The sequence below is a fragment of the Martes martes genome (genome assembly GCF_963455335.1).
Source record: "Martes martes genome assembly, chromosome: 13".
NCBI classification, from domain to species: domain Eukaryota; kingdom Metazoa; phylum Chordata; class Mammalia; order Carnivora; family Mustelidae; genus Martes; species Martes martes.
This window is the reverse complement of record NC_137901.1, coordinates 87,111,566-87,134,975: the sequence shown is the minus strand read 5'-3', so window position 1 is coordinate 87,134,975 and position 23,410 is coordinate 87,111,566. Positions and strand designations below refer to the sequence as shown.

At 38.9% G+C, this 23,410-nt stretch overlaps 1 protein-coding gene across 1 annotated transcript in view; it reads left to right on the top strand.

The window, feature by feature from the left end:
* SBNO1 (strawberry notch homolog 1) overlaps positions 1 to 23,410 on the top strand; it is a 55,042-nt gene that overhangs the window by 1,315 nt on the left and 30,317 nt on the right. The window contains exons 2-9 of the mRNA XM_080821413.1: positions 7,936 to 8,067; positions 8,569 to 8,673; positions 10,487 to 10,799; positions 14,830 to 14,930; positions 18,346 to 18,442; positions 20,803 to 20,963; positions 22,905 to 23,038; positions 23,226 to 23,316. Coding sequence (XP_080677539.1) covers positions 7,936 to 8,067; positions 8,569 to 8,673; positions 10,487 to 10,799; positions 14,830 to 14,930; positions 18,346 to 18,442; positions 20,803 to 20,963; positions 22,905 to 23,038; positions 23,226 to 23,316 — 1,134 coding nt within the window. The remainder of the gene's footprint in view (positions 1 to 7,935; positions 8,068 to 8,568; positions 8,674 to 10,486; positions 10,800 to 14,829; positions 14,931 to 18,345; positions 18,443 to 20,802; positions 20,964 to 22,904; positions 23,039 to 23,225; positions 23,317 to 23,410) is intronic.

The window sequence follows — 23,410 nt, the reverse complement described above, 5'->3', positions numbered from 1 at the left end:
ATGTTGAGATAAATGTTTTATTTTCTCTAGACAACCACGTTTAGAGACGGAGTAGGGCTTCTACTGAGTCGGCCGGGGCCGTCCAGAAAGCTGTCAAACCCCGAGTTGCCCTAGAGGAAATAAACTTAACACTTGTAGACACAAATCAGCTAACAGTGCAGAAGGATTCCATATTTGCCTCGGTATATTTACTGCAGTCAGAAGTGATTTTTCTTAAGCTGTTGGGAAAGCCATTATCATTGCCCAAAAGATAGTTTGTATAGAATTTCTAGGATAAAATGCAGAATTTGCTATTGGTGCCTTGCGTGGGACAGTAATTTTGCAAGCAAGAGAACATTTTATTTTCATGTTTAAAAAAGTTGTTTCCAAAATTTATCTTACCAGAAAAAAATCTTTATTTTTTTCCTTTGGCTTCTGCATTTTTATCCCCAGTCTAACTTAATTCCACACAATTGTGTATAGGATTTTAAGTAAATTTTACTTTAGCTGCTGGGTAAGTTTTAAAAAGGAAGGCTTAGTTGGTGACTTACAGTCCATTTCTTCCATCATTCATTCATTCTTTCATTGGATGCTCTTAAGTGTCAGGCAATTTTACTCAAGGGCTTTGCTGAAATTATGTACTGCTTAATATAATGCAAATATAAATGTATAAAGTTTCCTTAAATGTTTTTAAAAATGATTCATTTTAAAGGTTAAAGCTATAGATATATTTTGGTATTTCTTAGTTTCTAAATTGAGCTTTGATTTGAGACTTCCTCCTATGAAGGTGATGAACACTCAGGTCTGAGGTCTGGTCTTACCAAGTAACCTGACTTCATGAGTCTCTCAGTTCCCAGGCTTTGCTAGGAAACTAAAGTTGATGTAAAGATACTTTTTGGGGGCGCCTGGGTGACTCAGTCTGTTAAGCATCTACCTTGGGCTCAGGTCATGATCCCAGGGTCCTGGGATGAAACCCCACTTTGGGCTCCTTGCTCAGCAGTGAGTCTCCTTCTTCTTCCCTCTGCTGTTGTGCTCACTTTCTCTCTCCCTACCTCTCAAATAAATAAAAGATCTTTAGGGGCGCCTGGGTGGCTCAGTCCGTTAAGCATCTGCCTTCAGCTCAGGTCATGGTCCCAGGGCCCTGGGATGGAGTCCCACTTGGGGACTCCCTGCTCAGTAGGGGCCTGCTTCTCCCTCTCTTTCTGCCTGCCACTCTCCCTGCTTGTGTGCTTGTGCACTCACTCTCTCTGCCAAATAAGTAAAATCTTTAAAAAGAAATAAATAATAAAAAAAATCTTTAAAAAAAACACTTTCTGATGAGAGGAATTGTTTTCACATTATATAGCTAATAAAATGATGTAATCTTAAAGTTTTTTTTACAACTGTCTTTGTTTATGCTGACAGGTCTACTTTAGTGTGGTTCATTGAACTTAGTACATATTAAGGACAATCTTGGGATATCACTGAAATTTTCTGTAGGTGGAAAGGATAGGTTCTTCAAGAGCAGGAACTCTGCTTTTATGAATAAGATGCAGTACAAAGCTCATCAAATTATTTAATTCTTGGGAGGCAGTATTTAGCATAGAGCAATGATTTTAAAACCTTTTTATTGCATCCCATGGTAAGACATGTTTTACACATCCATGCATAGAACTAAAAAATTCATGTCATGAAATAATGTTTACTCTCTCTACATACTTGGTGTTTTCTGTTCTGTATTGAAATATTTAATAATTCTGGTCATGATACACTGAATTCACTTGACAGCTCATTGTGGTGTGACCACCAGTTTGAAAAATATGGTATAGGCTTAAGAGTGTAGAATCTTGGAGGGATAGGAGGTGAGAACTGGGTTTCTAATTCTGCTCCACACTTGCTTTGTTGTTACCTTGTTACAATTCATTTCTCTAAGCCTCAGTTTTTCATCTGTGACAAAGGGATAGCATGTAGCATTTACTCATGGGTTATCTTGAGGGTTAAAAGAGAAAAAAATCCAACCCTATAGTAAATCTCAAGAGGACTAGAGATCTGAGTTTGATGGTGGTAAGCAAGAAAGTTTTTTCATACACGCGCCCCCCTCCATTCTTTCATGTGGTTTTTTGGTAAAGAATGTTTGAAACTTTGTCATCTGCACATTACTTTGTGAATCCATTCTTTGTAGAAGTTTTGCAGTGAGAGTGGGGAGAGGCACACTTTACTGAGCAAGTGTTCCCTTGAAAAATAACTGTTAAAAACTACAGATTTTACCCTTGTAGGTAATGAAAATCTTTGTTAATGAATTTCTTCATACTATCTTCTATTCCTCCTGATGTTCTTAAAGAACCAGAACTCAGTAAGAACGATATAAATACCTTGTTCATGAACTGTATCAGGTGAATTTTGAGAGGATCATTATCCTTCAACTCCTTAAACTACATGTCAGTCATCACCTTTGGACTGCTTAAAAGCAAACCTGCAGCTGAGTTAGAAGTCAGACATATTTAGTGCCGTTAAATAAAGAGAAAAAGTCCTGTTGGTTATTAGGCAAAGATAACTTGCTAAGGGATATCTTTGCACATATACAGAGGTCTGCCAGTTTTCTCCAGACACACCAGTTGATTAACTGGACAAATAGAACATGTGACACAAGCGAAAAGGACCTCGTATTTATAGAATTCATTTGGAAGTTAATTATTGAGTGGATTGCCAACAAAGTTTGTATTCTTGGAAATACTGTTGTATCAGTGATGTGGGAGAAAATCTATTTTTTGACATGATGCTGGTATCAAAGTAATAGTTAATAGCTAGTAGGGTAACATTTATTCAACAACAATCCTATAAGATAGATTCTATTTTTATTCCCATTTGAAAATGAGGAAACTGAGTCACACAAGTTATTACTTGACCATATTCTACTACTGGTGCCTGAGGTAGCCAGTATTTGAACCCAGATATTCTGTTTGACTCCATAGTCTCAGCCTCTGTGGTGTGCCACCACCGCTGCAGATAGATCCCTTGTATTTCCCCAGAGCTGTAAAGGTCTGCTTCAGGTCTCAACAAGAGGAACCTTGTCCTTGTTGATAGGTTTCAGTGTTGGTATTCTCAGTGGGAACTATATCCTTTCATTCTTTTGATTGGCTATTGTTTCTCAGGATTCTCTTCCTGCCAGGGATTCTCTTAGTTTCTCTCTCGACTACCCTACCGTGTCCTTGTTTCTTATTTATCTTAGATGCTTTCATAGGTGTACTATTTTGAAGTAGATGGTATTTTCCTAAGTATTTATGATAGAAATGGAACCTTTTTGTCCTCCATTTTTTTGAGATAGAGTCACTCTGGAGTTGGTAACTTTTGGGTTTGTTGGATTGCTACATGTTAAATGTCACCTAAGATCCATGAAATCCTTTGTAGACACTGTAACACAGTTCTCTTACACCTAACGGTATTTGCATTTATATTGTATTTAGTGGTTTCAAAATGAAAATGTTTTCCTTTTCAAGAATTAATTTTACTTACTTGTAAGGTGAGGAGGAGAAGATTGACTAATATAACCTTTTAAGGGTTCTCAACCTGAACATTGAAATTCTGTGTCTGTAATAGTTTCAGAATAGGAGAATGATTAGATATTAAGGTTTTGGTTTTTTTTTTTTTTTTTAATAAGGGTTTTGCCTATTGGAGTTAGAGAAAGAGAGATACTCCTCTGTATCCCTTGCCCCCTTTCTCACTGCAAAAAAGTTCCAAGTAGAGAATTTGTACCCAATTGGCTAAGAAAAGATCCCTAGATTTTGTGTATATTATGTATATAAATCGAAGGTATTTTTCATTAATTGCTTGCAAAAGGGCGGCTGGATATCTCAGTCACTTACATGTCTGCCTTTGGCTCAGGTCATGATCACAGGGTCCTGGGATTGAGTTCTGCTTCAGGCTCCCTGCTCAGCGGGGAGTCTGCTTTATCCCTCTCCCTCTGCCCCTCACTAGCGCTCTCTCTGAAATAAATAAATAAAATATTTTTGTTTTTGATTATTTATTTATTTTTATTATTTTATTTATATTTATTTATTTATTTATTTGACAGAGAGAGAGAGGGAGGTGTCACAGGTAGGCAGGCAGAGAGAGAGGGGGGAAGCAGGCTCCCTGCTGAGCAGAGCGCCTGATGCTGGGCTCGATCACAGGACCCTGAGATCATGACCTGAGCCGAAAGCAGAGGCTTAACCTGCTGAGCCACCCAGGCACCCCATAAATAAAATACTTTTAAGAAATAGCTTGCAAAAGACATTGTCATTACTAAGTCAATACTCAGAGGTCTCAAATTGTGATTCCTGTGAATGAGTTTTCAATAGGTCAGTGATAGTGTTATAAACTCTGCTGTTATTTCCTGTGAAAATACCAAGTTTCCCCCCAAATTTTTCCCTTCCATGATATTTTCCAATACCCATTGTTCAGAAAATATATTTCAGAAAACTCTCATGAATTTAGTAATGTTTTTCACTGATTTTTGTTGCTTTCGTTAATGATGTTTCTGTACTTCTTTAGTATAATTAGACAGGGCTTAGTGTACATCTAATGAATTAATGGGTCCTTTGGCTTCTAAGCGTTCTTTGGTCTGTCGTTTGGAGTCATTGGTTTAAAACAATGTACTTTTGTTTCGAATGTAAATAAATCATTATTTTAAATATTTACTTTAAAAAGATGACATTTTGATAGTCTCTGGAATTCTGTTAATCTAGGTCAGGATTAGTCATAGCAAGCAGGCCAAGACCACCCCCTATTCCCGCAGGTCATTGGTCTTAATAAGGTCTTTTGTGGGTTGAAATGTTTTGTTGGTTTTTGTTTTTAAGATTTATTTTTTCGAGAGAGTGAGAGTGTGTACACATGTTGGTGGGCGGTGGTAGGGGAGGGCAGAGGGAGAGAGAATCTCAAGCAGACTCCCCACTGAGCAGGGAGCCTGACCCAGGGCTTAGTCTCACAACCCTAAGATAGTGACCTGAGCTGAAATCAAGAGTCTGACACTCAACTGACTGAGCCACCCAGAGGCCTTGGTTGAAATGTTTTTAAAGCATCGATTTAGGTCTCTTGGTATATGTTTATACTATGTACTAGGATAATTTGTGAAGTATGGTCAGCTGTGTCTATATTAGAAAAATGATTAGCTTTATTTTAAATCTGTATTGGGACATTTCTCCTATTTGTCTCCTCTGTTCAGTCCCTTCATGCTCTTTCCATCTTGCTATCCAATAATCTATCTCTGTTTGTATTTTTACCTCAGATGGGCATTTATCCCAAACTTAAGTACTGAAACTGAGGTTTGCAACATTGACTTCTAGATCTGTTCTTTGGAAAGAGAATGCATGGGCTTTGGAAATTTAAACAGTCTATATCTGGGTAGTTATAGGTACTTTAAGTTGAGCCTCGGTTTCTTTTTAATTTTTCACTGACTATATATTTGATGACAAATACCATTTTACTTTACTTTACTTTTTTTTTTTTAAAGATTTTATTTATTTATTTGACAGAGAGAGATCACGAGTAGTCAGAGAGACAGGCAGAGAGAGGAGGAAGCAGGCTCCCTGCTGAGCAGAAAGCCCGATGCGGGGCTTGATCCCAGGACCCTGGGGTCATGACCTGAGCTGAAGGCAGAGGCTTTAACCCACTGAGCCACCCAGGCGCCCCGAGCCTCGGTTTCATCTCTAAAAAATTATAATGTCTGTTTTTTTCGGGATTGTTATGGTCTCATAGTGTACACGAAGAGCCTAACACTGTCAGGCTTGTAAAAGATACTTAGTCACTGTCAATCTCCTTACCTTTTTCTTTCCTACTCAAAATGTATTTTTCCATAGATTTTTCCTTTCTCTGAAAAGTTTTGGGGAAATCTTCTTTGGGCTATTTCTTCTTCCTTGGGGCTCTCTGTTTAAGACTCCCTTTAAACAGTAGGTCTGCCCTGAGTTTCATTTCTGGATATCTGTGGTGTCTACCTTAAACTCATTCATGTTTCTGCTAGAACTTCTTTCTAAGTGATGTATAGGTTTATGTGACATAGACCTACCTAGTAGAGGATTTCTCTGTTAAATATTTTACTTTCATTTGAAACAGTAGTTCTTATGTATGTTGGAAGTCATGGTCACGGAAGCTAATGCCTTTCTTTTTGTAGGACATAATGAAAACACTGACATTTAATTCTTTCACACAGCCTGAGAACAAATGAACTAGCTAAAGATTAGTGTATTATTTATGTAACATGAAATTAGTTTTTTAGGAAAAACAAGTACAGTAGCTTTCCATGTTTATATAAATTGGTTATTTTTCTTGTTTACGTTTATAAATTGGTTATTTCAGATAATGACAAACATTAAAAATTGAGAAAGTTCTGTTAAGCCTTTTTCCCCCAAAGTAGATTACTTTGATATATTATACCAAGAAAACCCAAATCTAAAATGTATTTGTGGGGTGCCTGGGTGGCTCAGTTGGTTGAGTGTCTTGATGGTTGGTTTCAGCTCAGGTCATGATCTTGGGGTTGTGGAATTGAGCCCCGCTTTGGGCTCCACACTCAGCACATAGTTTGCTTGAGATTCTTTCCCTCTGCCTCCCCTTCTGCCAGCCCCCATAAATCAGCAAAATCTTTAAAATGTATTTGCTTGCTTCTAAGTAGGTATTTTCTCTCGCTAAACTCTCTAAAACTCCGGATGCCTGGATGGCTCAGTTGGTTAGGTGTCTGCCTTCAGCTCAGGTCGTGATTCCGGGATCCTGGGATCAAATCCCGCATTGGGCTCCTTCCTTGGCAGGGAGCCTGCTAATTCCTCTGCCTGCCCCTGTCTCTCTTTATCTCTCTCTGAAAAATAAATAAAATCTTTAAAAAAAAAACAAACTATAAAACTCATTTTGGGGTCTTCCAGGCTCAGTGTTTATTTTTTCGCTTTCTCTTGGCTTAACTCTAATCATCCATCAACTCGTGCCTTTTGTGTATTTCATATTCTCTTCCATTTTGAACTTTTATATCAACTTAGTGTTATGGATTGTCCTTCCTAAACAACTTGAAATTCATCCCCCCTTTTTTCTACACCCTGTCATTACAGCACATTATCTCTTTTTTGTTCGTTTGTTTTTTGTTTTTTTGAGTTTTTATTAGATAACATGCATGAGCAGGGGGAGATGGTGGGGGAGAAGGAGAAGCAGGCTTCCCGCTGAGCAGGGAGCCTGTTTTAGGGCTCTTTTCCAGGACCCTGGCATCGTGACCTGAGCCGAAGGTTAGCCGACTGAGCCACCCAGGGACCTCACATCATCTCTCTTGGTCTGCTGTAACAGTTACCTAAAATGTCTTCCTGCTTCTGGTCTTACTCTACCTATTCTCAGTGTGCCCCCCTACTTCCTCAGGGTAATCTTGCTAAGTCACAGATCTATGTCTTGTAGTTGTTGATCTGAAAACTTTTTCTGACCCCCACTACCCATGGGATTGTGTGTGTGCTCTGCCGTGGTGTACAAGGTTGTGGGTGAGATCTTTCCTCTTCTCTTGTCATCACCTGCCTGACACTTGGGTTTTTGTTCTGAACTCCCATACTAACGATGAATCGCACTAACCATTGTTCTTAAAGAGCACCAGTGTCTTTCAAATCTGCAGAAACTTGAGTGCGCTATCAAGAACATCCCCATCCACCTGGCGATTCCTTCTTCGACACTCCGTTCCACAGTCGTCTTTGTGACCTCTCTCCCCAGGCGAAGTTCAGCATTCCTTCTCTGCTCCCACAACATTTTGCACACATACACCCTTGCTGTGATTTACATATTTCTCTGTCCTTTTCATCTTTATTGCGAATTTCTTGGAATCAGAGACTTTTTCTCTTTCATCTGACTTCTTGCCTGATATGTAGCAGGTTCTTCATAAATATCAAATGGATGGGTCTGGTAGAAGATATTGGTTTGTATTTAGAAGAGAGTTAACTGGCATATTAAGTTTTTTATGTTAATATTACATATTTTGTTCTAAAGATGGTGGAGCCAGGGCAAGATTTACTGCTTGCTGCTTTAAGTGAGAGTGGAATTAGTCCGAATGACCTCTTTGATATTGATGGGGGAGATGCGGGGCTTGCAACTCCAACACCTACTCCTACAGTTCAGCAGGTAAGAGTTTTCCAAAGTCTCTGTAAAAAGTAGATTTTTCTTAATTTAATTTCTATTTACAGAGTAAACGTTATTAAGACAATTTTAAATAAGCATGTGTATGTTATTTTTATATTAGTTTTCTCTCATGAGATGGAAAATATTTGCAGTGAAAAGACGTTTCCTGCTTTGATATATACGCAAAAGTAAGAGATGAATTATTTAGAGCTCTTGTGGGAGGTTTGTTAATCTCCTTACTAGTTGTCTTTGTATTTTATAGGGACCCTCTTCTGAGGTTTCACTATACACATTCTCTGAAAGTAAAAATAAGATTCTGGTATCAGTATAGTTTTGTGAAGATGTACTTGCAAAGATTATTAGTTCCAACCTGGTATCAGAGATTTACAAACTGAGTGTAAAACTTGTCATTTTAAAAATTTTAATAAATACATCTTTTGTTATTGAAACAGAATTCATTGCCATCATTTTTTATTTTTTTCTCTGATGTTGTTTTCTCTCTAGTCCGTGCCACTTAGTGCATTAGAACTAGGTTTGGAGACTGAAGCATCGGTTCCTGTTAAACCAGAACCAGAGACGCTACCTACTCCAGCGCTACTAAATGTTAGGGTAAGAATGATTTACATTTGGTGTGACTGTTGAACTGGTTTTGAATTATAGTAAGAAAATAATTTGTAATATGAAGTAGTCTTACCTTACCAGTTCTGTTTTTTGCTACTTTCCAATGTGCTACTCTCAGCTCCTATTTGATAAAACGTTTCTTTCATTCTTCTTATAGTTACATTGATCAAAAGATAATTAGGACAAAGCAAAGTTTTTTTAATTTACTCACTGTAAATAATACAAAATTCATGAAGTAGAGATGAGCTACACATTATCTCACTACACATTTCATTTTTCCTTGTTGATTTCAGGTTTTGTCCATTGGTACATGGGATTTTAATATAATGGTAATTGTGCTTTAAATATAGAGTTTTTCTGATTTTACCTTAAATATAGCAGTTACTAACTTAAGCTTAGCACATAAAATTATTGGACAGCCTGGTTAAAAAATTGATAACTTATGATAAACTACTGTTGAGAGTTTTATTTAAAAGTGATAAGTGGTGGGATGCCCAGGTGGCAGTCCTGATCTTTGTGTTTGTGAGTTTGAGCCCCGTGTTGAGTGTTGAGATTATTTAAATTAATAAATCTTTATTATTTAAAAAAATTGCTTCCTGTGCTTATTTAAAGTAGGCTCCATCCCCAGCATGGGGCTCAAACTCATGACCCCTGGATTAAAAACTGAATGCTCGGGGTACCTACTGGCTCAGTTGCTAAGCATCTGCTTTTGGTTCAGGTCATGATCTCAGGGTCCTGGGATCGAGCCCTGCATCAAGCTCCCTGCTCAGCAAGAAGCCTGCTTCTGCCTCTCTCTCTGCCCTTGCTTGTGTTCCCTCTCTCACTGTTTCTCTCTCTCTCTCAAATAAATAAATAAAATCTTACAAAAAAAAAGAATTGAATGCTCTACAATTGAGCAAGCCAGGTACCCCAAAGCTGCCTGCTTTAAAAAATAAAAAAGTAATGAGTGGTGATGTCTTAAGATTCTTGTTACAGGAGTCATGGGACAATAACAAATAGTTTGAGGAGGAAAGGAAGTAGAAATAGACTGAAATCTTAAAAAATCTTTGATTGCACTTCAGTCCATGGTAGTCACATCGTCATTTTCCCAATCTTTGACCTTTTTTCCCTGCATTTTTCTCCAACTCCTAATGTCTGCCTGTACCCCCAACTATAAAAAAAAAATGCTGTGTAGCTTTGTCTTAGGTTCAGAGGTAGTACCCATTACCCAAAGGTAATACCCAACATTATCACCAGTACGTGATATTGGTGGATTGGCTGGATCATTCATACAAATTAGGTGTTTAAAACCCTGTTTCGGTGGTTTTATCTTCTAAATTCCAAACATTGGTTTAGTCTGTATGATAGCAAACAAAGCATTGGACAAGAATCATGGAATGGTAGCAATGGAAGATGAACCCCAGAGAGCCTGGGCCTCTGGGGGTAGTGATTTTCTTGAAGTTATCAATCTCATTGGGGCAGCGCTGGGATTAGAGGTTCTTTCTGTTCCTAGTCCTTGCATTACATAGCATTACTACACATCATAGCTTGCTTAGGAGAGTCCTTATTTATCCTTGCTGGCCCCAATAATTATAGACAATGTCACACTAATACTATACTTTTTCCCCCCGTCAAAGTGGTGTGTTTTAACTTGGTAGTGTATAGTTAGGCATATTTAATTAAAAATACAGTGCCAGTGTTTAAGTGAGAACTCAAGTCTGTTTTAGATGTTTAAATGGCCTCCCATGTTTGTGAATCTAAGCCACATTAGAGAGCTTGGTACTTCCTCAGTGGTCTGATGTGTTACGGTTTTCTTTTCTAGCAGCAGCCTCCATCTACTACAACATTTGTGCTGAATCAAATAAATCAGCTTCCAACCCTGGGATCTACAATCGTAATGACTAAAACACCACCTGTAACAACGAATAGGCAGACCATCACCTTAACCAAGTTCATCCAGACTACTGCAAACACACGCCCTTCAGTCTCCGCACCAGCAGTACGAAATGCCATGACCTCTGCACCCTCAAAGGACCAGGTTCAGCTGAAGGATCTGCTAAAAAATAATAGTCTGAATGAACTCATGAAACTGAAGCCACCAGCCAATATTGCCCAGCCAGTTGCAACAGCAGCTAGTAAGTGTGTCTGTTTTCAGTAGTGTCAGCTGGCTCCTTTTGGTAAGATGTGTCAGGGTGTTTTTAAGGGTTCCTTGGGTCTTAAAAGAACCGGGTGTGAAGGACATATCTATATGACTTTGTACAATTACAGGATTTATACAATTCAAAGGAAGGAGAAATTTAGAAGTCATAGCATTTACCTTGAAATGAAGTGTGGAATTACCAGGAGGCTACATTAATTAACACTATGAGATCTCAGTTTTATATATTGGGAATAATTAGTTAACATTTTCTCAGTCCTTTAAATCAGTACTTCTCAAACTTGAGAAGTGCCTGTGAATCACCTGGAGATCTTGTTCAAAAATAGAATCAGATTTGGTAGGTCTGGGGTAGGGCCCAAGATTCTGCATTTCTAACAAGCTTTTTGGAGGTGCTCATGCTGGTGAGCCTTGGACCATGTGTGAGGTAACTAGCTTGAAACTGATACTTTACTCCTTTCACTGTGACTTTTACAGTTTATTATTTACCTGTCATTGGCTTCATTGCTTGTAAGTAGATGTGTATTTAATAAATTCTCTTTTAAAATACATTTTGGGACGCCTTGGTGGCTCATTCGGTTGAGCATCCAACTCTTGATTTTGGCTTAGGTCATGATTTCAGGGTCCTGGGATTGAGCCCTGCATTGTCCTCCATGCTCAGTGCAGAGTCTGCTTGTCCCTTTCCCTCCTGCTCTACCCCTCCTCCTGCTCCCATGCACTCACTCTCAAATAAATAAAAATCTTTTTAAAAAAATAAGATACATACATTTTCATTATTAAAAAATTATTTTTATTAAATAAAGATTTTATCTCTTTATCTGAAAGAGAGCCTGGCAGGGAGAGCTCGATCCCAGGAACCTGAGCCAAAGTTAGACACTTAACCAACTGAGCCACCCAGGTGCCCCTTACTATATGTTTTGTTTTGTTTTTTTGTTTTTTAAGAATGAGCGCTCATACAATCCTTTTTTTAAAAACAGCTTTATTGAGATACATTGTACATACCATGAAATTCATCCTTTCAAAGTTCATGATTGAGTGGATTTTAGTATATTCACAGAGTTGATAAACCATCACCACGAGCTAATCCTTTAAGGATAGGGTTTTAAAGGGAAAAAGTTCAGCAGTGGTTTGATAACGTTTTTTAAAGAGTTTACTTATATGGAGAGAATACAGGTTTTATTGTTAGTTTCTCTTTAGAGTGTTACTGCTCACTTTTTCAAATATTTATTGAGTGCCTACTATGTGCTAAGAACTCTTGGGCTTTTGAGGCTGTGGCTGGGAAGAAAACTGTCAAATCTCTTTTGTCCTGCAGCTTGCATTCTAGTGGAGAGAGAGAGATGATAAGCAAAATAAAGAAGTTATATAGTGTGTCTGAAAGGAATAAGCACTGAGGAGAGAAGCAGAAAATGAGGTGTGTGGCAGGAAGAGGTTATAGTTTTGAATGCAGTGTTCAGAGAAAGCTTCATATTTAGTAAGGTAACTTTTAAGGGTAAAATAGAATTATTAGGTGTATTTTAAAATTTTGACCACATCAAATTTTAGTAGTACAGTTTTAGAAACTGAAAAACGTGAACTCCTAAGAGGGATAGTCTTTCCTTCCCTTCTACATTCAGTTGAAGTGTATTTGAGTACTTGTTACATAACAGTACCATGGTGGGCACAGTTGGAAATGATAACTGACCTTGGTTATATTCTGAGCTGACCACTATTTTATAGTTTCAGGATTGGAATGGGTGCCTTTTTTTCCCCCCTAAAGTAACTTTCTTAGGGATTTTTGTATGTTTGGATTAAGGGGATAGAATGAAGGTTCCTGAGGCCTTATACTAGTACATAAATAGCATTTTATTAGGGTTTTGGAATGAGCTGATAGGTATTAAACAGACAGTTCCTCTTTCCAAACAGCTGCCTTATTTTTCTAATATTAGGAGGTAGATTTTCTTTTTTTTCTTTTTTTTTTTTTATTTAGGAGGTAGATTTTAATACCTGATTTAGACCAGTGTATAATTTTGTGGCAGAATGGACTGCTTGGAAATTGTGCTTATGTTTGTGAAGTATAGGGCTGGGGCATTCTAAAAGATTTTATTTATTTATTTGACAGACAGAGATCACAAGTAGGGAGGAGGAAGCAGGCTCCCTGCTGAGCAGAGAGCCCGATGCGGGGCTCGATCCCAGGACCCTGAGATAATGACCCGAGCCGAAGGCAGAGGCTTTAACCCACTGAGCCACCCAGGTGCCCGGGCTGGGGCATTCTAAAGCAATGGCCAAGAAGTGTTTGTAGGGTGATGCAGAACTAACTTTGTGTCCAGTGACAGATACAATTAAAAATATCAGATAATTTAGTCTTTTGTTTGAGTCCATGCCATTGTGTCCTTATGGCTGTAGTTTATTCTCAAGGTCATTGTCCTGAACTAACTGCAGCCTGGCAACTACATGCCCATTAAGTCATTTGAACTGTCTTAGGACTGATTTTTACTCTGCTCCATCGTGGAGATCAGGAGCATGGCCCCGATCTAGCTGGGGTGCAGGGCAGCATCTGGAATGATGCCTGGGAGTCTTGGATGATCAGCAGTTAGTGGAAACAGCTGTCATTAAGGTCTGGGTTTGAGGAGAAATCCAGCTGCTTTTATGTGAGTGGCTTCCTGAGCATTCCCCTCTTCAAATCAGCACATGTTCTCATAATTTAAAGAAGACTGCTATTGTCAGGGAAGTTTAGAAAGCAAAACAAAGCAGGATAGGTTTGGAGTTGATCAAGTAATGCTTAGTACAGTAACATCTCCCACATCCAGTGGAGTAATTTTAAAAAGACAAAGGAGTACAAATCAAGGCCGTCCTTGTGTGGAAGCCTGAGAAACTATTAGACTGGACCAGGGCTGAGAAAGAAACATGTAAGCGAATGCCAAAGATAAGCATACTTTTGTGTTGGAGCACAGGGTGATCTTTTTACTGGAAGGGAACAGTAAAAGTATGAAACTGCAAAGAGCAAGGTTTTGCATGTTTCTCTCTCCTTCATCTATGTGTGTTGCCCTTCTGGAGCCTTGAGCCCACTGGCTCTCTGGGTGCTGAGCTCTGCCAACTTTTCACTCTCTCTCGCCCAGTTACATTAAATACATAAATTTGTTATCTCTGTTTCAGCCTTATTTTGTTAAAACTTCAGTTGTAGTAATTTTGGAGTCCCAAGTGACAGGTCTCCCATATATTCTATATCTTTTGGTTGAATAGATAAAATGTTAATAAGTCCTTCTGGTGTGATTTCCACACTGATCTCAGAAATCCCAAGTCCCTGAAGCGAGTGCTTCATGCAGGCTGGTTACGGGGGCTTTAGCTCTAGACTGCTTAGTTAGGCAGTTCAGCTTGACCTGATACTCAGATTGAGGAGTTCTCTTACTGTATCTAAAAAGAGTTTGGTAAAAAAAAAATGATAGCATAAAAATAAAAGATTTGTAAACTACCGGTATAGAAGAAGAAAAGATTAATTGTTTGGATCTTTATTCTGGGGAAAGAGGGAAATAGAGTTCCCCAATATTTTTTTCACCCAAGAAATAATTATTTGCCTCGAAAGTAAGTATCACCAACTCAGATGAGATTGATTCTGTCTTGGTGATAACACCATTCTGGTTGGTTGGTTTTTGATGAACCAAGTGAAGTATCCCAAAGTAATGCTGGCTGTTGATATTTGTATTAAAATGAACTATCAAATACTTGTGGTTAATATGTCCTTTTCATAACTGGTTCTCAAGTTTCGAGTACACACATTTCTGTTTAAGTTACTTGTTTTCTAAGGTTAATTCTTAGCTGCATGGTAACACATATCTTTGAATGTTTTAATTCTTACACTTAGTTTAGTTTAGTGACAGGCAGGTTGTATTCTTTAGTTCGTGAAGTGGGTAAACTTGTACTGACTCTTTAGATTGAACATTTTTTTAAAAATCTGAATTTAAAAAAATTATAGTAAAACTTTTACTGAAAAGAAATTGATATTTTGTTCTAAAATCTAGTAACTCTCCCCTCAGCTGATGTAAGCAATGGTGCAGTAAAGAAAGAGTCTTCTAATAAAGAAGTAGCAAGAATATGGATAAATGACATGAAAATGAGGAGTTTTTCTCCAACCATGGTGAGTTTCAAAAGTGCATCTGTGTTGTGTGGTATAGACGTATGCTTGGCTAAAAGTAGTCTTAAACAACCTCAGAGAAACTTCTTTTTGAGTGAAGGGGGGGCTACTCAACTACATGAACTAAGGAATAAGCACGAAATCTCAAACTGACATACTAAATGAGGTGATGAGAACTTGCATATTTGATAGGGTTTGGTATTACAGGACTGACAATCTCATCTGATCAGAGACAGAGATAATTTGGAATTAACCAAAGTATTTGATAACTATGTCCATTTTGGGATTGAACCTGAATACATAGCTAATTATGAGCTGTCAGGTTGTATAATGTTCTATTTATAAGTAATTTTTTTCCTTAAATTTTGGAAATGCCTTGGATTAATTAACTCTGTACATTTATTTCATAACTGTGCTGTGTGTAATAGTGCCTGTATGTGGTGGATTTGTACAAGAGGTGTACTACATGGCTCCCCCTTCCATAATCACACAGTTGGACAGGCACATGGTTTAAGTAGTATAAAGGATAACAAAGAGTACATTGAGATACTCACATTTAGGATTAGGAAAGTGGAGGAAGAGGAAACCTCCCTGGACTCAAATGGCCTGGGAACACTTCATTTTGTGGAGCAGGTATGATGGAGATTAGGTGTTGGATTTGGAGAGACTGTAAGAGGGCATTTTAGGAAGGGAGCTAAAGCATTGATAGGCACGGGGGAGGTGGTGGCTATATGCTTAGATGGCAGTAAGCCAGGAGAAAGTTGGAATGGTTGGTTTTGGCACTGTGGAGGTTCCTGAGTTGAGTTTGAAAGACTTTGGGTGCCTGAGTGGCTCAGTTGCTTAGGCGTCTGACTCTTGGTTTCTGTTCAGGTCATGGTCTCAGGGTTGTGAGATCAGGCCCTGTGCTCAGTGGGGAATCTGCTTGAGATTCTCTCCCTCTGCTCCCCCCACTCCTGCTTACCTGCATGCGCATGCTCTGTCTCTCTCTTGCTTGCTCTCTCAAATGAATGAATAAATCTTTAAAAAAAAAAAAAAAAAAAAAAGACTTGGTGTAGCACCAGTGGGGGGTCCCTGGAAGTGAAGGATCCTATTAGTGTTGCAGGGTGTCAGGTGGGGAAGAGAGGCAGGTTGGAAGGTTGGTTAAGTTACTCCAGAAGGGAGAAATTAAGAGACATAAACTTGGAGCATTGCAAAGAGGGTGGAAAAAGGTGAGGGGAAAGAAAGGAAAATGGGAGATGACTGCATGTAACAATACCAAAGAATTGATAGGACTTAGGGATGGAATATGGAATTGGAAAGGCAGCACAGCAGTCTGTGCCTGAGGTTTTGAACAGGGACCAGGAAAATGAATGCTGGCAGGACCCAGTTTACGTAATGATTGTGTGCCAGCAACTTACGTGGAAGTTGATTTTTAGAAAGTACAGTTGCAGTTTTAAGAAACGTACATAGATTCCCATTCCAGCCCATGTTTGCCCATGATATGCCAAAAGTTCTATGTTGTCCTTGCAGTTAAGAAACATCTAACAGGTGCACCTGTCTGGCTCAGTTAGTGCAGCATGTGACTGTTGAAGTCTTTAGTTCTGGGGATAGACCTCACTTAAAAGAGAAGAAAAGAAACATCTAAGAGGGATTACAGACTGCTAGACTGTGCACCAAAGCCAGTTGACAGATGTGTTCTGTTTGGCCTCCACAGTATTTTGAAAGATTTTCAGTTTGTTGCTACCACATAAAGATCCTGAACTCCAGGTTCTCCTGAAAACTAGGAGTACCTGACAACCCTGGGTTCACATTCCCCGCCTTGTAAAGCATGCCTCAAGTTTAGTAGTGAACACGTGTTCTATGTGTTGGGCAGACCTTCCCCAGGTACCACAACCTTTCCCTGCTCCCCCTCATGATTCTCTCCTTGATCCTAAGCTTGGTGGCCCTCAGTTGCCATTTTTACTGGCTTAGAAATTTACCTGTCTGGTGCCTGATTTCGTGACGAGACAGTGTCACCAGTTTATCTTCCAGTTACACTCTTGGTAATTTTTTTTTTTTTTTTTTTTTTTAAATTCAGGTATGGTAAGATAAGATAGAAAGGGAAGGCTAGTCATTTAGTATGTGTTCTTATTTGGTAGGCAGGGAAAGGGCTGAAGGTGGGGGTCAGGAAGAGTCAGAATTTAAGTCATTTGCTTAAGGCCACACAAAAAACCAGCAGAATGGGGATTTACATCTGTTTCTTTGGCCAGCCCCACTTTGTCTACAGTTTCTGTAATTGAGTTTCATTTTGGCAAACTTTATAAGAGCATTCGGAACTGTTTTGGATTTTTTCTCAGGATTCCATGGGTTGATGTTGATTGGGTGTTTGTCTACCATCTCTCTTCTCCTTCCCACTTTTATTGAGCATCTTTGTGCCATCATACTCTAGACTAAAGTGAAAGAAATCAAAATGCCTGCCCTTGAACGGTGTTCAAGGCTTTGTTGCCCTTGGCATTGCTTATAGGTCTTGACTGGTTTCTCTATCTTTTTCTTCTTCTTTTCTACATTTACTGGGTTTCACAGCTTTTTCTCTGTAGTTTTTCCTGAACAAGCACATTAATTAAGAGCTTTGCTGATGGTTTAACTTGTAGTGAAAGGAGGCAGGTTCAGGGTCTTTCTGGTTCCCCTAATCCTCTGTATTTTACCCTTCAAGATTCGGTGAAGAAACAAAGGAACATGTGACTGGTAACCATTCACTCAAGTTGCCTGGGACAGTCTGGCTTCATTCCTGTTTTCCTGGTTTAATTAGTAAGAGCTCCCCATTGCATTTTTCGGTGTGCTAGGGTTTGGAGAGTAAGTGCTTGGCTATCTTACATATGATTGTTGTTTGGAGGCACAGATGTCAAGTAGATTCTCTGTCCTTCAAAAGAACCTTTAAATCCAGAGTTTTCTGGGGTTTTGGTTTCCGTGTCTGATGGAAAGAAGACAGCTGGATTGAAGGTGCACTGAAATGAGGGTGGGATGTGTAACTTCAGCAGTTTCTGGCACTGAGGTTGTAGGATGAGCTTCTGGGGCTCGCTCATCCACCTTTGCTCCCCAAATCTTTTGGTCTTTCTGTTCCTAGAACTAAAATGAAGACTGAAGACTAAGGTTAAAGAGTTCTGGACATCGTGGAGGGTGGTAGGCAATACTGAAGAGGAAAGTTTGAGATAGTGGTGGCTGGAAGGATGGTGGAGCCCTGTAGTGACCCAGTGGTGTGTTAGGGACGAGAGTTGGGTCATGGATTACCTGTACTCATTGGAGAAGCACAGAAGATGTAAAGTGTGACCCAGATTTTAGGGAATATAGAAGTGGTGTGTCATGTTTCCAAGACTGAAGACTGTTCAGTATATCTACAGAAGAGTTTTTCTTTGTGTTGGTTAGGCTTCCAGTATCTAATTATGCTCCCACTGTGTTACAGAAGGTCCCTGTTGTGAAAGAGGAAGATGAACCGGAGGAAGAAGATGAAGAAGAAATGGGTCACGCAGAAACCTATGCAGAGTATATGCCGATAAAATGTATGTTGTTGGGATCTGTCAAAATAATGAAAGACTTCCAGGTTCTTGAACTTAAGTAACTTTCCCACACATGTTATTATCTATTAGGATTTGTCAATATTGAGTACCTCAGAATTTGACAAGAGCTTTGTAATAGGTTTTAAATTATATTTTAAAATACGTATTCTACATGAAAATTTTGCTGTGGGTTACTTTCCCTACGCAAACATAGAACTATTTTGGGCTGAAGTCCTTTAAGAGTAAAAAAGCTTGGGTTTTATTGTGTTTTGAGTTAACTTTGCTCATATTAGTGATTATAAAATCATAGTAAATTGCAGAGATAGAAATCTATATCTTAGCTTTATATATTTTATATAAACAAAGCACAAAAACACAGAAATCTTAAAAATGTGCTGTTTATTTCATTGGTGTACATAAACACTTCTGTCCTTTTTTCTGTTAACAACTGTGATTTATTTTTTTAGTGGCCACTATGTCAAATTGGAAATTAATAGTTTGGGGAGCCTGGGTGGCTCAGTTGTTAGGCATCTGCTTCGGCTCAGGTCATGATCCTGGGGTCCTGGGATTGAGCCCCGTGTCGGGCTCCCTGCTCATCAGGAAGCCTGTTTCTTCCCTTCCCACTCCCCCTACTTCTGTTCCTCTCTCACTGTATCTCTCTGTCAATAAAAACAAAGAAAATTAGTAGTTTTTAGTTTTGATGTAAAAATGTTCACTTTTTCATTTTATGGGGGAGATAAGATGAAAAAAATAAATGGCTAGAATCCTTTATGTACTCCGAGTTTCTATGAAAAGCTACTAATACTACCACTTAAACTCAAAATTTCTGTTTACCAACTATGTATTGACTTCAGGATCCCATAATTTCTGGTCATTTAAAATTAACTTCAGGTGGTGCCTGGCTGGCTCAGTTGGTAGAGTATGAGACCTTGATCTCAGAGTCATGAGTTCAAGCCCCACTTTGGATGTGGAACCTATTTAAAAATAACATATACATACATAAATTTTATTTTATTATTTTTTTAAGATTTTATTTATTTATTTGACAGAGATCACAAGTAGGCAGAGAGGCAGGCAGAGAAGAGGAGGGGGAAGCAAGCTCCCCGCCGAGCAGAGAGCCCAATTCGGGGCTCAATCCCAGGACTCTGGGATCATGACCCGAGCTGAAGGCAGAGGCTTTAACCCACTGAGTCACCCAGGCGCCCCCATACATAAATTAAAAAAAAAAAAAAAAGAATCTTAGGTTGTGGTATCTCAAATGGGTGGTTTCCCTCACTCCCCATAATAGTTTTCATAAAAGAATTGAAAGTTTACCTGTGGCCCTTTAAACCGAGGTCAGCAAAGTAAATTTGGACCATTGCCTGTTTATATAAAGTTTTATTGGAAAATAACTCTGGCCATGAGTTTATTTATTTATTGGCTATGGCTGTTTTTATACTGCTGCAATGACATTGTTCAGTAATAGACCAGCTGCTCAGCAAAGCTGTAAATACTAATTGACTTATTTATAGAAAAAGTTTGCTGACCTCTCTTTAAAACTATTCACATAATGCATTTTGAGGAATTAGTTGCTGTTTAATTTTATATCCAAGATTTCCATTAAAATACCTTTCAGAATAAAATTCCAGACTTTTTGTTTTACTAATTCAAGTGAATGATTCATTCAAATAGATTTTTTTTTTTTTTAAGATTTATTTATTTGTTAGCGTGCACACAAGCAGGGTGAGTGGCCAGCAGAGGCTCGCTGCTGAGCAAGGAGCCCGATGTGAGACTCGATCCCAGGACCCTGGGATCATGACCTGAGCCAAAGGCAGACATTTAACCAACTGAGCTACCCAGGCGTCCCTCAAATAGATTTCCAAATCTAGGATTATATTTTGTTGCTACTGAGGAACCTGGTGATACAAACTAAGTTTATATTTTTTTATATCTTTTTTTGAAGATTTTATTTATTTATTTGACACAGAGAGAGATCACAGTAGGCAGAGAGGCAGGCAGAGGGAGAGGGGGAAGCAAGCTCCCTGCTGAGCAGAGAGCCTGATGTGGGGCTCGATCCCAGGACCCTGAGATCATGACCTGAGCTGAAGGCCGAGGCTTAACCCACTGAGCCACCCAGACGCCCCTTTCTATATCTTTTTTAATCAGCAGGTCTCTATTTAAACCATAAGTATTTGATAAATTGGTCCTTTTATCAAATTTAAGTATTAATTTACCACCTATCAGTGCTTTTTTAGAATCCTGGAGTGTATAGTTACTTACTTTTATTTTCTCTGACAGCAAAAATATGGTAATATTATGTAATAAAACTGGGAGCATTATTACCTAGGAAAATTAAAATGAAGTATTTTTAAATTTTCATTTAGTAAAAATTGGCCTACGTCATCCAGATGCTGTAGTGGAAACGAGTTCTTTATCCAGTGTTACTCCTCCTGATGTTTGGTACAAAACATCCATTTCTGAAGAAACCATTGATAATGGCTGGTTGTCAGCGTTACAGCTGGAGGCAATTACTTATGCAGCCCAGGTAAGCAGTATTTCATAATTACATACAATATATTTATCTTTTAATCTTTGTCCATATAGTATAGTTGCTTTAATATAAAGGCAATTTTCCTTGAATGAAAAACTTGTGCTTATGATTTTTTTTTTAAAGATTTTATTTATTTATTTCACAGAGAGAGAGATCACAAGTAGGCAGAGAAGCAGGCAGAGAGAGGGGGAAGCAGGCTCCCCGCTGAGCAGAGAGCCAGATGCGGGGCTCGATCCCAGGACCCTGAGATCACGACCCAAGCCGAAGGCAGAGGCCTAAACCACTGAGCCACCCAGTCACCCCTGTGCTTATGATTTTTACAAAAGTTTCATTTGTTAGAAAATTATTTATTTTCTTATTTTTTTTAAGATTTTTATTTATTATTTATTTGACAGGCAGAGACCACAAGTAGGCAGAGAGAGAGAGAGAAGTGGAAGCAGGCTCCCTGCTGAGCAGAGAGCCCGATGCGGGGCTCGATCCCAGGACCCTGGGATCGCGACCTGAGCTGAAGGCAGAGGCTTTAACCCACTGAGCCACCCAGGCGCCCCTATTTTCTTATTTTAGAGAGAGAGCGTGTGTGAGCAGGGGGAGGAGCAGAGAGAGAGGGATAACCAGACTCTGTGCTGAGTGTTGAGCCCAGTGCAGGGCCTGATCCCATGAACCCAAGATGATGACCTGAGCTGAAATCAAGAGTTGGACACCCAACCAACTGAGCCACCCAGGTGCTCCTCATGTGTTAAAAAATTTAAGGGGTAGCATGGATGCAGGGGGTTCATTTCTACTGGAAATGAAAAAATGTTATAACGTTTTTGGAATTCACTGGGGTTGTGTATTAAAAATGTGGGGTGCCTGGGTAGCTCAGTTGGTTAAGTGTCAGACTCTTGATTTCCGTTCAGGTCATGATCTCGGGCTCTGTCCTAGGTGTGGAGCCTGCCTAAGATTCTCTCTGTCCTCTCCCCAAACCCAGCTTTTGTGCACTTGCTTCCTCTCTCTTTTAAAATAAATAAAAATAAAATTACATATATCCTATTGTGCCTGGCTGGCTCAGTCGATAGAGCATGACTCTTGATCTTGGGGTCGTGAGTTCTAGCCTTGCATTGAACGTAGAGCTTGCTTGAAAAAAAATTACATATGTCCTTTGACCTAACAATCCCATTATTGGGAGTCTATCCAATACAACTATTAGATTAAGAATATATACAATAAGGAGATGGATGGATGACTGTTTGTTGTAGCTGTTTTAACCCTGGTTCCTGAATGCTAGAAAGGATCTAAAAATCCCATACCCTGGTGGCTATTTGAATGAACTGTGGTATTATTGTATAGGTATTGTGCTGGCTTTCAAAACCATGAATTAGTTATGCCAGTTTTCTTGAGAGGATTTCTTCTGTACTCCATTTCTGTAAAATAAGCAACAGCCGAACAGCTAACCATCCTCCAAATTTATATGTGATTGTTTGTATTTGACTATGCAGGCATTGAAAGAGACACAGAAGAATGCTAACTGGGGCACCTGGGTGGCTCAGTGGGTTAAAGCCTCTGCCTTCGGCTCAGGTCATGATCTCAGGGTACTGGGATCGAGCCCCACATCGGGCTCTCTGCTCAGCAGGGAGCTACTTCCCCTCTCTCTCTGCCTGCCTCTCTGCCTGCTTGTGATCTCTTTCTGTCAAATAAATAAGTAAAATTCTCAAAAAAAAAAGAAGAAGAAGAATGCTAACCAATTTATTAACTCCAGTAACTTCAGTTACCTGGTGCATGTGATTGTAGCCAGAAAGAATACATAGTAAATATTAAGAAAGAATCCATACTGAGCTAAACTTTGTGCCATTTGTATACACATAGATCACATTAATATATTCCTACAACAGTGTTTGAAAGATGGATCATCCCAGTCTCTAACGGAGTAGCTTAGTTAATCAGCTTTCTCTTTTTCAGCAACATGAAACATTCCTACCTAATGGAGATCGTGCTGGCTTCTTGATAGGTGATGGTGCTGGTGTGGGGAAAGGAAGGACGATAGCGGGAATTATCTATGAAAATTACTTGTTGAGTAGAAAAAGAGCATTATGGTAAGTGCCAAAGACTGTCTGTGGAAGCTTCTTTTGTGAATAGTTACTCCAGCATGTAAGATGGGTTTTAATGAGCAGGTGTATTTTTTTTTTTTAAATGTCAAGCCCTGTTTTTATTTATCCTGAAAATTGCTAGATTGATGGAATTTGCATTTAATTACTTTTTTTTTCTTTTTTTATGTGGCAGGTTCAGTGTTTCAAATGATTTAAAGTATGATGCTGAAAGAGATTTGAGGGATATTGGAGCAAAAAACATTTTGGTTCATTCATTAAACAAGGTATGAAAGTTTTTATTTGGTTAATCATTCAGTAAATATTGACTCGTCTATGAGATGGGAATAACAGTTTCTGCTTTGTAGAGTTGTGAGGATT